The following is a 16,010-nucleotide window of genomic DNA, read 5'->3' on the forward strand; positions in this document are numbered from 1 at the left end:
AATATGTTTTATGGAAAAATAGAACAATGAACTCAGAGAGGGTATAAGAAAGGAAGTTTACATTAAATAGGGTGGGAGAAACACATTCAGAATGCTAGAGTAAGGGCCCCTGAAAATCTGCTCCTTCATAAAAGTAATGAAAACACAGACAAAAGTTTTCAAAATAAAAATTTCCAAAACTCTAGAAATTAACCAAAGGCTTATGACCATCACTGAGTGTTTATTCAAAAAAAAATGGCTGAATCTAGGTAATAATAGTGAGCTCTGTGGCATCTTGATTTGCCCTATTCCCCAGTTCCATGGTAGCCTTGAAAACCAGCAGACTCAGAGCTATGCTAGCTGAGAAATACATCAGCCTAATAGCCACTAAAGTGAGCAGAATGCTTTGGAGCTTCCTAAGTGGCCCCAAACCCAGAGAAATATCACTCTTTTAACTCTCTGGCAGCACCCTAAAAACGCCATGTTTGCATTTTTTATCTTTGTTTCACCTGACTCAGTTCACTCTGTGCGGGTGTTATTCCTAGCATGTTTGTGAAAACATTGAGTGGCCATTGTTTATGACTGTAATTTCTTATGATGGCAGTACCAATGGGGCAAACAATAATCAGACCAAAATCTTAAGTAATTTTTAGGAGCCAGCCCAGGGGCACAGTGTTTGGGTTTGTGTGCTCTGCTTTGGCGGGCCAGGACACAGGGGTTCAGATCCCAGGCACTGACCTGCACGCCACTCATCAAGCCATGGTGTGGTGGCGTCTCACAAACAAAATAGAGGAAGATTGGCACAGATGTTAGCTCAAGGACAATCTTCCTCACAAAAAAAAAGTCATTTTCAGGGAGATGAAAAATCCGAAGGAGGCTTTGAAAAGCTCCAATATATTTCTAGGGAGCAAAAATCATGCACATGTGGAATGCTATATGAACTCACAGGAAAGGTGTGGGAAAGCCTTGATATTTCATCTTGCATTGACCTTGAGGCTCTGCACAAGCAGGAAGTGTAGATTAAGGCAGAATTCAAAATGCCAGATCATTGAAGGCACGCTCCAACACACACATACACACCTCTGCACAATGCTTGGAGAATAATGGCTTAAAGTATTTAACAAAATCTGTTCAATCATTAGGGGACCACTAAGCTAAGTGAGTAGAAACTTTCGTGGTGACACACAGCAAAGAATACAGAATTAACATAAAAATCTTAAGAAAATCACTATACAAACAAACAGCATACTACCCACAACAAGTCCTAGGGAGGAGGGGAGATCTGATTCCAGAATATGCTACATTTTATTGTTTAAAATCCCCATATTTCAACAAATATGTCACATAAAGAAAGAGGAAAGTTCAACCAATACAAACGTTTTAAAAAATAATCAATAGAAACTGTCTCTGAGGAAACCCAAATGTTGGACTTAATAAAAAGGTTGGGCCCACCCTGCGGCTTAGTGGTTAAGTGCGTGCGCTCCGCTACTGGCGACCCGGGTTCGGATCCGAGGTGCGCACCGACGCACCGCTTCTCCGGCCATGCTGAGGCCGCGTCCCACATACAGCAACTAGAAGGATGTGCAGCTATGACATACAACTATCTCCTGGGGCTTTGGGGGAAAAATAAATAAATAAATAAATAATTTAAAAGGTTTACGCCAGATAATATAAATAGAATCAAAGAACTGTAGAAAACCAATTTTAAAAAATTAACGGAAAATATGAGAACAACGTCTCACCAGATAGAGATTACCAATGGCGTACAAATTATTTTTTTAAAACAAACATAAATTCTTGAGTTGAAAAGAAAAACAAATGAAATATACACTTTACCAAAGTGAATCAGTGGCTAATTAACCTGGAAGAATTAAAAAGTTAGTGAACTTTAAGATAGGTCGGTTGGAAATAACAACAACAAACAAACACATAGGGACGGAGACTGGATTGGTGGTTACCAGAAGGGAAGGGGGGAGGGAGGAGGGCAAAAGGGATAATTCGGCACATGTGTGTGGTGACGGGTTGTAATTAGTATTTGGGTGGTGAACATGATGTAATCTATGCAGAAATAGAAGTATAATGATGTACACCTGAAATTTATACAATGTTATAAACAAATGTTACAGCAATAAACAAAAAATTTAAAAAAAAGATAGGTCAGTTGGGAATATCTATTCTGAGGAACAGAAATTAAAAAAAGAATGAAGAAAAATAAACAGAGTCACAGAGACAGGTGGGATACTATCAGAAGTACCAACATATGTATAGTAGGAGTCCCAAAAGGAGAGAGAGAAAGGGGCAAAAAGAATATTTGAAGAAATAATGGCCAAAAACTTCCTAAATCTGAAGAAAAGAATGGAGTACAAATAGACTCAGATATTTTAACATAGTGAGACAAAAATATTAACAGATTTATACATTAATAAATTCACAGCATTTGTATATAAATGTTATTAATACTATTTTAATTCTTGGTGCTTAAAATTTAAAACTTAAATGTTATATTTTTAACTCAATTAAAATATGCCTTTCTCATCTTTTTCTTCTTCCTATATTGTGACACTTTTCTCAATTAAAACAGCCAAATAAATATATTAATTTTAGATAATAATTTATTAAGATAGAAATTTAGCTAAGAAAATAAATGCCCATGTAAAGAAATATATTTTCATTAAAAACAAATACAAGGAAGCAATAATAAATCTACACTCGAGGTCTTTGGAATTATTTTTATAGAGGTTAATTTTTAAAAATATAAAACCTATCGCATTATCATATGCAAAGGATAAAGTGAAATATATTTTTTAAAAACCAAATACATAGTATTTGTATATACTTTATATATTATATTTCCATTAAATAAATCAAACTACTTACATTAAGAATATGACACCAAAGTAATTGTTTTAAATTCTAATATAACAATAGATCTAGATCATGTATGTCTCTATCTGTAGGTGTGTGGGTTACATGAGTTTCTCAGGAATGATATACACGTGTGCACAGCCTTAAATATACATGTGAGTATGCATGTTCATGTGGGAGTGTGGGTGAACATGTTTATTAAAAAGAATTTTTAAAATAAGAATTCTATGTTTATGGGTAATTCTTCTTAACCTATTATTCCTAGGTCTCATTTTTTTTAAGATTTTTGCTTTGTAGACTTAATAAAGACCTGGGGAAATTACTATAAAGAAATTAGAAATTTGGGGGATGGATAGGTAAATATTTTTCCTAGATACATCTAAAGTGGGTGAGCTGCCTTATTGTAGAATAAATGTAATTAAAATATGAATCCTATAGAAGATTTTGCCCTCCCCGTAGCCTTTTTAAAGGCACTCTTGACCTCTTTGTTCCTCAGGCTGTAAACCAGAGGATTCAGCATGGGGATGACCATAGTATAGAACACAGACGCCATTTTGTCTGTGTCCATGGAATGACTGGAGCTGGGCTGTAAGTACATGAAGATTACTGTCCCATAGAAGATGGAGACGACAGTGAGGTGGGAAGCACAGGTGGAAAAGGCCTTCTGGCGTCCTTCAGATGACCGAATCCTCAGGATGGTGATAAATATAAACAGGTAGGATATCAAGATGACCAGGATAGAAAAGAGGGCATTGAGACCCACCACAAAGAAAATAACCATCTCACCGATGTAGTTGTCTGAGCATGAGAGAGTCAGGAGAGGAGGAGCATCACAGAAAAAGTGATCAACCACACTGGACCTACAGAAGGAGAGCCTAAAAATGTTCCCAGTGTGGATGGAGGCATTCAGAAAACCACACAGGTAGGAGCCTATAGCCAGACAAGCACACACACTTGTCGTCATGGTGGTGGTGTAATGCAGGGGTTTACACACTGCTGCATAACGGTCATAAGCCATTGAGGCCAAGAGGAAATTTTCTACAGTGATAAAAGCTGCAAAGAAGAAGAACTGGGTGAGACAAGCATTATAGGAGATGATTTTGTCTCCTGTGAGGAATCCTGCCATCACCTTTGGAGTGACAGCTGAGGAATAACCAAAATCCACCAGAGACAGGTTACTAAGGAAAAAGTACATGGGAGTGTGGAGACGAGAGTCCAACAGGATCAACTCAATCATCCCCAGGTTCCCAACCAGAGTGATGAGGTAGATGAGAGAGAAGATTATAAAGAGTGGGATCTGCAGTTCTGGGGCATCAGTTAACCCCATGAGAATGAACTCAGTCACCTCTGTACCGTTATCCATAGGGATCAATTGGGAATTACGTGGCTGCCCTGTAGCAATGAGAAAATAAAATCAGAATGACAAATAGAGGGAAGACTCAGCTGAAATCCATCCCAGCATGATCACTCTGTGCCTTATTTCAGTATTCCAATAACTTGTTTCCAGAAGTCTATATATGTAAAGCATGGCCATGACAAATAAAAGCAATTTTAAATTATTGATAGATCATAGAATATCCCAGATAAAAGGAAATGGAGATAGTGCATCCCAATCTCCTAACTTTATAGAAAATCGAATTAAGATAAAAAGAAGAAAAGAAAGGATTTACGGAAGATCATCAGATTAGTTACTAATTGGAACAGCTCAGACTCCCAATTCAAGGTTTATAAAACAATAACAAATTATTCTTTACAGTAAACTAGAATAACTTGGTAAAATTAATGTGAAACTGAATTAATTTTACTTCAACTGTCGTTTTTTGTCTTTTCCATTGTATCAAAAACAGTGTTATATGATAGGGAAAGATAGTTAAATAAAACATGTCCTTAGACTAAAATGGTCTCTCAGTATAGCACAGCACACAGCATATATAATTTACCACATAGTGTGAAATGAATAGAAATTTATATACAGGGAACCAAGACATCTATAAAACAACAGTTTTTAACTTTTATTACATTAACAGTTTTTAATTTTTGCCTTCAGATGTCCCTGATCTGGAGCCATGTTAAAGGATGCAAATCCAGGCTCCATTGTGTACAGAATCAATGAACTTGTGTAGTGTGCAACATCACTGCGCTAGCAGTTCTCCCATAACACTAGGTTGATAATGCAAACTCGAACTATGTAAGTTACTATATATTATAATTCAGACAGAGGGTTTGAAGTATCTGGTGTTGGAGAGGTGGATGATATAAGATAGGGCTTCTAGATAAGGGTGATATCAAAGATTTGATAACATCACTCATTCCATTTACTTTCTTCCCAAATTCCTTCTAACCTCCTGTCCTTCAGATACTCTCCTTCAATTTTTCACGTAAGGATATTTCTCTATGTATATAATGACCATTCCAGCTGTGACAAACAAGAATCCATTTATTTCTGAGTCACTTTGAGTATTAACTAATGGGTCCAGGCCTCAGTTTTCCCATCTGTAAAATGGTGATAAGACTATTGTCTGGCACTAAATAAGCATTCAATAAATGTATCTATTCTTGGAGAATTCAATGTGTAGATGAGTTGGATTTTTGTTTTTGTCCCATTACCCTTCCATTCTCAGAACCTGAAAAACCTTGGATTCAGCCGTCAAAGATAAGAACAATACAAATATTGATACATTATCACTGATGTTAGGAAGTATATATGGGAATTTTTTCAAGCCTACATAAAATCCTATTATGAAATTTCCATTTATTTTTCTAAATCAAGATTATTCCCAAAATGGAGGCTGAAAATTTTATCCACTCTAAAATTTTAGCTAAACAGTTAAGAGATTAATTCCTACTAGAGCTATTAGATATTTGATCCAGCCATGAATTTCATTCAATAATTTTTCTTGAGTGGCTACTATAAGCAGTACAATGCCATATATACTGGAAATCAAGGAAAAACAGCAATTTCTACAGAACCTGCATTTTGGAAAGGGAGGAAGATATAAAATAAAATAAATAGGAAAAATACATAATATGTACGGAAATTTTTAAAAAGCTGAGTGGACGAATAGACAAAGTTAGAAAAAGGTGGGTATAAATTTAAATATGGTGGCCTGAGAGAGACTCATCCTTGAAAATGAGACTTTTGAGCAAATATCTGAAGGAAGCAGGGGAGCAGGCCTTGAGTATATTTGGGGGAAGAGCGTTCCACGCAGAGGGAAGAGAAAATGCCTGGTGCTGGGGTTTGAACATGCCAAGATTGTTCTAGGGACAGCAAGAAAAACAATATGGCTGCAGAGGAAAGGAAGGTTAGGTCAGAGAAGTACAGCAAGGCAAAGACGTAATGACCTCATAAACTACTTTAAGTTATTAGAATTTTATTCTGAGTGAGATTGGAAAGCTACAGGATTTGGATAAAAAGTGACATAATCTGAATACTTTTTTAAAAATATCACTTTAGTAGATATGTTGTAAATGAATTTATCAGCATAAGATGAAAAGAGCTACAAAAATTAGGAGGCCATCCGGCCCAGTGATGTAGCAGTTAAGTTGGCGTACTTCACTTTGGCAGCCCAGGGTTCACGGGTTCAGATCTTGGGCGCAGACCTACCCACCACTCATCAAGCCATGCTGAGGCAGAGTCCCACATAGAGCAACTAGAAGGATGTACAACTATGACATAAACTATCTACTGGGGATGTGGGAAGAAAAAGGAAAAAAAGAAGGAAGATTGGCAACAGATGTTAGCTCATGGCCAATGTTCCTCAAAAAAAAAAAATTAGGAGGCCATTATAATATCCTAGGTAAGAGATGAAGATTGCTTAGACCAAGGTGGTGGTGAGAGAGAGAGAATGAAAAATTATTCAATTCTGGATATATCTCAAAAGTTGAGCTGACTGGATTTCCTTATATATTGAATATTTGTATTAGAGAAAGAGAGAGGTCAATGTTGACTCCTACTTTTGTATAGCGATACACAGAATGATGTAGAAGAGGCAGATGTGTGGGAAAAGGGGGAAAAGAGATCATTTCAATGAGTTTGAGATTCCTTTTGGCCATCCAAGTAGAAATGTGGCATAAATAATTGGATATACAAGTCTGGAGTTCAGAATAGAAAGCTGACTGCCTCAGATTATGTTAATGTGAACTATGTTGGCAATTTCTAATGGCTCAAAATACTTATATAATATTAAACCTACCAGGTTAAATAACACCACCAAAGGAAGAGCTTAGACAGAAAAATGCTGCAAGGTCAAAAAAATGAGAGTCAGTAGTGAGGGGGTTATAGGAGAGAAAATTGCTACCACTTGAGATGGATACAAGGGAAGCACTGTCCCAGGACTCAGACAGATTTCAGTTAGACCAAGTAGGTAAGGGTGACTTTCCGAGGAAAGGTTAAATATATATTGAGTTGTGTTGGTGACTGTCTACAAATTCCAGAGTGGAATGATTTCAGGAGCTGGGCAGGAGTGTAAGCCAGGGTCAGTAAAGGGGATACACAGAGAAGTATGTACATTATTTTGGAGGAGTTGAGGGCTGACATGACAATCCTCAGCTTCATGACGAGTGACAGCAATAAGTATGAGATTAGTCTCTGGGTCTCAAGGTGAGGGTAGGGGGTTGGAAAGGTGATCACACAGGTGAGGGTCATAACAGAGGCATGCAGATCTTAGGAAGAGTTCACTCCTGCTACTAGTGGTATGAGGGCCACTTATCCAGAGCAGGGTGACTAGGATACCCTCTTGATTCCATAAAAAACTACTTGTTTGAATCAATAGCACAAATACAGATTTCTCAAATTCTAGGGGAAAAAAACACATTGTACTAGGAATTATTTCAAAACTTTTTGCTGGGTCTGGCCAGGTGGTGTAGTGGTTAATTTTGCATGCTCCACTTCAGCGGCCGGGCGCTCATGGGTTTGGATCCTGGGTGCAGACCTACGCACTGCTTATCAAACCATGCTGTGGCAGGTGTCCCATATATAAAGTAGAGGAAGCTGACCACGGATGTTAGCCCAGAGCCAATCTTTCTCAGCAAAAAGAGAAGGATTGGCAACAGATGTTAGCTCAGAGCTAGTCTTCCTCACAAAAAAAACAAAAAAAAACTTTTTGCCAACTTTCTTTTCCACATATGAAATCTTAAGTTTTAATATAACATCTTCCCGGAGAAAAAAGAGAGTTAAAACATGGTAGTCAATATAGCTGCTATTATCACATTCCCTGAAAGAGAAAACTGAGATTGAAATAGTTTGAATAAGTTGTCCAAAGACATACAAGCTTATATTTAGCAAAACAGAGACTGAAGGTCTTTTTGTGATTTTCCTCTATGTTATATGACAAATATACATATTCTAATAGGATTTCTATAGTGTTTAGACATATAACCTCTGGTTGTATGAAACAGATACAAGAAATATTCAAAAAATTCAAGTCCATGCTCTGAATAAATCAAAGGAGAAATGGTTGCCTTGATGTATTTTCCTACTTACCTCTATCCATGCAAATTTATGCACAGTAGATTTGACCTAGTAGATTTGTAGGCTTACCTTACTCCCTGAACAATACAACATGCAAGTTTAACATTGTCACATGCGAGTGCATTCCAAATCAGAAATTCAGTCTGTGAAAGAAAGTAAACACCCTACTGGGATGTTCTTCTTTAGTGTTTGGCCAAAAGGTCTAAAGTTCTCTAGAGGCAGGAAGAAATGCAGAAAAATATACTATTGGTCTTGGAATCAGATAACAAGAATTCCAGTCCTGGAAGTGGAATCAGCTAACAAGAATTCTAGTCCTGCTGCTCACTCTTCTTAAATCAGTCACTTAAGCTCTTTGAGCTAGGATATCTTTATCTATAAAATGGAAATAATAAAAAAGTAGCCCCAACAACATCCTCCCTGAAGACTACTGCTATAAGGATAAAATTTAAAAATCTCTGAGATGCCTTATACTAGATAAGAGGTGATCATCATAATCACAATCAACATCACTATTATTTGGAGTTGTTTTCCCTGGACATCGCTGCATGCTTTTAGCAATATCACAGTTTTGGGGAAGGCCTTGTTGCTACTAGACAACTATTAACAAATCAGATGAATAAATGAATGGCCCAAACAACTCTGGTGTTTGGGCTTCTCCTTCTGATATATGGCCAAATGAAGTCACGTGGAAATTTGACTGGTTAAATAATGGGATCCAGGAGCGACTTATGCAGTCATGGAACTCTCAGGGGACAAATGCCCTATGAGGGATACACAACTCTTTACCTCACCTAACAAGGGAACAAGTGATTAAAGCGTCTATGGGGATCCAGCTTTGCTTGTTCAGGGAGATCATGGGTGTATTTACACTATTTGTAATTATTCTCATTGATAATGCACAAATTAAGCGACAGCGTGAGTTCCAGGGCTGCAAATTTACATAAATATCGAGGGGTAGAGACATTGGCTCTGTCAATAAACAAGACAAATGGACCACAAGAATTAGTGCTTCCATTAATTCACCTTAAATATTTGTACCATTCGGAAGAAATATCAGTTCATTCTACTGTTAATTGATCCCAAATGTCTTTCAGCTGTAATAACGAGCTTCGAGAATACAGACACGCAAAATAAATATCGTTCTTGCACTCATGGTGCTCAAGTCTAATAGAGAAGATAGACACTAAATAGGGAGACACCCTAAGAGGTATATAATTACATATAGAACAAAATGCCATATATATGTAATTATGTACAGAATAAGCATGTATTTAAACATAGAGAAATGAACAAAGAAAGAAGAAATCTACTTAACATTGGCTGGACAGAATGTTTCCTCATTCTCAGGAATTTTTTGAGAGAGGGTGATCAACAACTTTATTGATAATGATTGGACAGTTTTTTGTATATTTAAAATATGATTCAAATTATCACACTTGACTCAATTTTTCATGTACAAATTTTACATGTATAACACATTTAGGATGACAAAATTGTATTGTAGAGTTATAGCAAAAGTAGAAAGCTTACAAAGCTTCTAAGTGTGGCCAGTGTCTGATGTTAGGTGAGCTTCAGGCTAAAAAAGAAAGTCCATAGTCATTTCATCCAGGCCCGCAAATGACAAAGAACCAGTGTGAGAAAGATCATTCAAGGAAAATGAAAAGTATGTACCAATGACCTCAAATTTCAAAAAAGTTGGCAAAATCTAAAAGGAGCCAGTGTGTCTGCTGCATACATAACAAAGTCTTTTCCTTGGCAGTTTCCATTTCAGTATCCTCTCAAAATAAAACCTGAATAAAAACAAATGAATACACCTATCTTGAATACCAGGGTTATTGTTCTGAGCACATGAAAAGAATAGACAGGTTATAAGGATAGCTCAAATGTTGTCCTGCCAGAAGCAATGACCATTGGGATTCAAAATTAGTTTCTAATTGAAAACTACTTGTCAGAAACTTGTATCATTGTGAGAAAAGCCACTGCCATTTCTTAAGGAGTATCCATCATACCCGAAAAGAATTTCTTATAGCCTGTGGATTTAAAAACCCATGATAGTGTGAGTAGTTCCTATGATTTACCTAGAGGTTGTGAATAAATAACCTCTAGTCTATTGAGATATGACTGAGTGGTATACTCTTACATCAAGGTATTCAGCCTGTTCATGTCTCAGTCATCAGCGTCCCACATGGCTAATGTCTTTTCTTCTTGTCTTGGCAGGAATGCCTGCTGTTCTTAGTACTGTAAATGAATTGGAACCTTTTTTCCATTAGGTCTATAATGTTACCATCATCTACATAGTGTGATGTTTGTGAGCATAGACTGTGCAGAGAAAACATCTCATTTAAGATACCAGACTTTTAAATTTTCAATCTGTGAGATCTTGGGAAAACACCTGTGATAAAGTTGTGACAATAATACTATCTACATCACAATGTGATAATATATAGTATGGTTTGGAGGATTGAATGAGATCAGATATTGTCGGGAAAAGATATAAAGATTATAGATGCATAGATAGATGGTAGATAGGTAATATATAGATAGATATAGCTGGTATAGTCTAGTAGTATGAGAAAATAGTCTGAGTTTACTTCAGAAACTTTATATTCACTAAATAAAGGTGAAAATCTGGAATATCAGTCATCCAGTGAGTTAACTTAAAAAAACAAGTGTCGCATCTCTACTTCATCTTTCAGATAGAAGGGAATTTTCAAATCAATTCATTCCAAAAGTCACTGGACAGACATACGAACTAATTGCCCTCATGAAGCTATTTATAATTCTATTTAGAGAAGTTAATAAGAGAAGTTAGACAGTAAATAGAGTTATGATAATCATTATTAAAAAGAGAAGTAGATTGAGTTTTGGGATGTATATACAGTGGGTCAGCTTATGGCTAAGGAATCAGGCACATAATTTAGTGAAAAAAAACTATCAGGGCTTATAACCATGTAGATTGGAGCAGCCTAATTCTGCCATTGAGTACAACTGTAGAAATTAAGTATATTTTGTAAAAGTTGCATAAAGGTATTAAGGAACAACTGAGGCAGTGATGAATTGAAAAGTCAAAGTACTAGAAAGAAGAGAAATGGATTGAAGTAAATTCATTTTCTTACTAAATACAATAGTTCAATATTTGGCTTAAAAGCATTTTAGGATGTGACATCAGCATCATGGATAAGTGAGTTGTTTCCTTTTCTCTCCCCTCTAAGTTACAACTAAACAGATATCCATTAACCAACAGAGGATTCCCTATATAGCACAAAAGGAGACCTGAGAGATTCATGCAGCTATACATCTGAAGGTGGGTGGAATGGACCCCTGGGAAGCAGTGGCACTAAGGGAGCAGCTCCCTCCCACTCACTGGCAGCAGTGATCCAGGTCACAGATCCTCACACAGTGGTCAGTATGACTGTGGGCAGCCATGTCTGCATGCAAATTCTTGTGGAACAAGAGGAGCCCAGCCTATGGGACTGCCCACCATGCCACAACAGCCCCACCTGTGTGAATGCTTACTGCCATCACAGTGGTTCAGCCTAAGTGAAGGCACCCCAACCAAGTAGCAGCCCTGCCCATATGAAAGTGCCCCCACCCACACAAGTATAACACACTAGCTGACCCTAGGTGGCTTGGCCCACAAAATGATGCCCCACAGAGTGGCTGCAGCTGGCCTGCATGAACACAGAGTAGCTGACCAGAAAAACTATAAGCAGTCATAATGGTAAAAGACAAAAACAGCCCTTGCCCCCACCAATGGTGTCAGGTGGAATCTGTAATCAGAAACAACAGTAGCCACAGCAGAACTGGTGACCCAGCCCCCAGTGGTGGCATCACCAACACCAGCTCCACCAGCAGCAGGGGCTATATACAAGGCCCTGAGTCCCAGGCCCTCACCAGAGACAGTAACACCTGTGACCCCAGCACTTTGGCAGCAGTACAACAAGCACCCCAAAACAACCCAGGGACAGAATCACAGGTGGTTCACAGGACGGCAGCATCAGCATGTGGAGAACCACTGAAAGAGTATGAGACCCAGGTGACCAGAACCAATGTAACCAAAACTATACCCAAATAAGAAGAGGTGATTACTACCACAAGTGCACTGGCAGAGGATCAATTCATCAAAAAATCACTGCAGAACAGATGGAAAATGGCAACTTTCCAGAAACCAAACCTGAAGTCACAGAAGACTACAATCTAAATGACAAAGAATTCAAAATAGCTATCATAAAGCAACTCAATGAGTTACAAGAAAACTCAGAAAGACGGTTCCATGAGATTGGGAATAAAGTTAATGAAAGGAAAGAATACTTCACCCAAGAGATTGAAGCTCTAAAGAAAAACTAAACAGAAATTCTGGAGATGAAAAACACAATTAATGAGATAAAAAATGATATAGAAAGAAAAAACATAGATGTTATGGAGGAGAGAATTAGTGACCTCAAAGACAGAAATATAGAAATGCTTCAGGTGGAGGAGGAGAGTGAACTAAGATTTTTTAAAAATGAAGAAATTCTTTGAGAAATATCTGACTCAATTAGGAAAAGTAACGTAAGGATTACAGATATCCCAGAAGAAGAAAGGGAGAAAGGAGCAGAGAGCTTGTTCAAAGAAATAATAGCTGAGAACTTCCCAAACCTGGGGAAGCAACTAAACATACAAGTATATGAAGCCAAGAGAACTCCTAATAACATAAATCCAAAAAGACATTCTCCAAGGCATATAATGTTAATGTCAAAAGACAAAGACAGGGGCGGGCCCAGTGGCACAGTGGTTAAGTTCATGCACTCTACTTTGGCAGCCCAGGGTTTCCAGGTTCGAATCCCGGGCACAGACTGAGACACTGCTCATCAAGCCATGCTGTGGTGATATCCTAAACACAAAAAAATAGAGGAGGATGGGCACAGATGTTAGCTCAGGACTAATCTTCCTCAGCAAAAAGAGGAAGATTGGCAACAGATGTTAGTGCAGGGCTGATCTTCCTCACACACACATAGACAAAAAGACAAAGACAAAATATTAAGGGCAGCGAGGCAGAAGACAATAACCTACAAAGGAACCTCCATCAGGCCTTCAGTGGATTTCTCAGCAGAAACCTTACAGGTTAGGAGAGAATGGAATATATTCAAAATACTGAAAGACAAAAATTATCAGCCAGGATACTCTATCCAGTGAAATTATCCTTCAGATATGATGGAGAAATAAAAGATTTCCCAGATAAACAAAAGCTGAGGGAGTTCATAGCCACTAGACCTGCCTTAAAAGAAATGATAAAGGGAACCTTCCTTCCTGAAACAAATAGGCAAAGGTTTACAAAGCTTTAAGCAAGGAGACAAACACACAGACAAAATCTGAAAATTTCAGGTTTCTATCAGAATAGGTTAGCAAACACATAATTAAAACAGAAAAGAAAAAGGGAAAGAAAACATCAAAAATAACTATAAACACTTCAATTTAGTCACAAACTCACAACACAAAAAAGAATAATTTGTGGTAACAAAAACTTAGAAGGGAAAGAGGAAAAGGATGAAATCTGCTTGGGCTAATGGAGATAAAAGACTATCAATAAATGGACTAACTCATGTATTAGATCTGTTATACAAACCTTATGGTAACCAGAACACAAAATATCAGAGCAGAGTCACAAATGAGAAATAAAGAGAAAATTGATGAAAAAACTATCACAGAAAACAACTAAACTGAAGTTACAGTCAGAAATACAAGGGGAAAAAAACAATAGAAACATAAAACAACCAGAAAACAAGAGGTAAAATGGCAATATTAAGCCCTCATGTATCAATAATCACTCTAAATGTAAATGGATGGAATTCACCAATCAAAAGACACAGAGTGGCTAGATGGTTTAAAAAACAAGCCCAACAGTATGCTGCTTCCATGAAACACATCTCAGGGCTGAAGACAAACATAGAGTCAGAGTGAAGGGATGGAAGATGATACTCTAAGCAAATAGCAAGCAAAGAGGATGTAGCCATACTTATGTCAGACGAAGCAGACTTCAAGATAAAAAAGATAATGAGAGACAAAGATGGGCATTATATAATGCTAAAAGGGACATTCCACCAAGTAGACACAGTATATTAAAGTATATACACCTAACACAGGAGCACCAAAGTATTTAAAGCAATTAACAGACTTAAATGGAGAAACTGACATCAACACAATAATAGTGGGGGACCTCATAACCCCACTTACGTTATTGGAAAGATCATCCAGACAGAAAGTCAACATGGAAACAGTGGTCTTAAATGAAACACTAAACCACTTGGGTTTAAGAAACATATGTAGAACATTTCATCTGAAAAGAGCAGAATATACATTCTTCTCAAGTACACATGTAACATTCTAAAATATAGACCATATGTTGGGAAATAAGGCAAGCCTCAATAAATTTAAAAACAGATATCAAGCATCTTTTCTGACCACAAGTCTATGAAACTAAAAACTAACTACTAAAGTAGCTGAGAAAGTCACAAATATGTGGAGACTAAACAACATGCTTCTGAACAACCGTTGGATCAATGAAGAAATCAAATGAGAAATCAAAACACAACATACTTGGAGAGAAATTAAAATGAAAACACAACATACCAAAATTTATAGATGCAACAAATGCAGTACTAAGAGGGAAATATAGCAATACAGGCTTACCTCAGCAAACAAGAAAAATCTCAAATAAGTAATCTTAAACTACACTTAAAAGAACTAAAAAAATAAGAACAAAGTACCAAGTCAGTAGAAGGATGGAACTACTAAAAATCAGAAGAGAAATAAATGAAATAAAGGCTAAAAAACAATAGAAATGATCAACGAAATGAAGAGCTGGTCCTGTGAAATGATAAAAAAAAATTGACAAACCCTAAGCCAGACTCACTAAGAAAAAAAGGGAGAACACTCAAATAAATAAAGTTAGATTTGAAACAGGAGGGAATACAACAGAAATCACAGAAATAAAAAGGATTATAAGAGAATACGATGAAAAGCTATAAGCCAAAAAGTAGATAACATAGAAGAAATAGTTAAATTCTTAGAATCATACAACCTCCAAAGACTGAATCAAGAAGACATAGAGAACCTGAATAGATCAATTACAAGTAAAGAAATTGAAAGAGTAATCAAAAACCTCCCAAAAAATAAAAGCCCAAGACCGTATGGCTTCTGTGGAGAATTCTACCCAACATTCAAAGAAGATTTAATACCTATCCTTCTCAAAGTATTCCAAAATATGGAATAAGAAGGGACACTTCCAAACTCACTTGATGAGGCCATCATTACCCTGATTCCAAAATAAGACAAGGACAGCACAAGAAAGAAAAACTACAGGCCAATATTGCTTATGAATATAAATGCAAAAATCCTCAACAAAATATTAGCAAATTGAATACAACAATACATTAAAAGGATTATAGACTATGAGCAATTGGGATTTATCCCAGGGATGCAGGGTTGCTTCAACAGCCAAAAATCAATCAGTGTGATACATCACATTAATGAAATGAGGAATAAAAATCACTTGATCATCTCAATAGATGCAAGAATGCATTTGACAAGATCCAACATCCGTTTATGATAAAAAAAAAAACTCTCAATAAAATGGGTATAGAAGGAAATTACTTCAATATAATAAAGACCATATAGGGCAAACCCACACCATCATACTTAATGGTGAAAAACTGAA

At 36.9% G+C, this 16,010-nt stretch overlaps 1 protein-coding gene across 1 annotated transcript; it reads right to left on the reverse strand.

Annotated features, from left to right (window-relative positions):
* Positions 1–3,262: 3,262 nt before the first annotated feature.
* On the reverse strand, positions 3,263–4,210 carry LOC131395582 (olfactory receptor 5B12). The gene has a single exon (XM_058527440.1). It carries the CDS (start codon positions 4,205–4,207, stop codon positions 3,263–3,265), a length of 945 nt encoding a protein of 314 aa, XP_058383423.1. The 5' UTR covers positions 4,208–4,210.
* Between the last annotated feature and the right edge of the window lie 11,800 nt (positions 4,211–16,010).

Source organism: Diceros bicornis, chromosome 31 (assembly GCF_020826845.1).
Source record: "Diceros bicornis minor isolate mBicDic1 chromosome 31, mDicBic1.mat.cur, whole genome shotgun sequence".
Classification (NCBI taxonomy): domain Eukaryota; kingdom Metazoa; phylum Chordata; class Mammalia; order Perissodactyla; family Rhinocerotidae; genus Diceros; species Diceros bicornis.

Excerpts from the sequence above, each read along its gene's own strand:
- LOC131395582 (XM_058527440.1), bottom strand. The coding sequence starts at position 4,207 with ATGGATAACGGTACAGAGGTGACTGAGTTCATTCTCATGGGGTTAACT.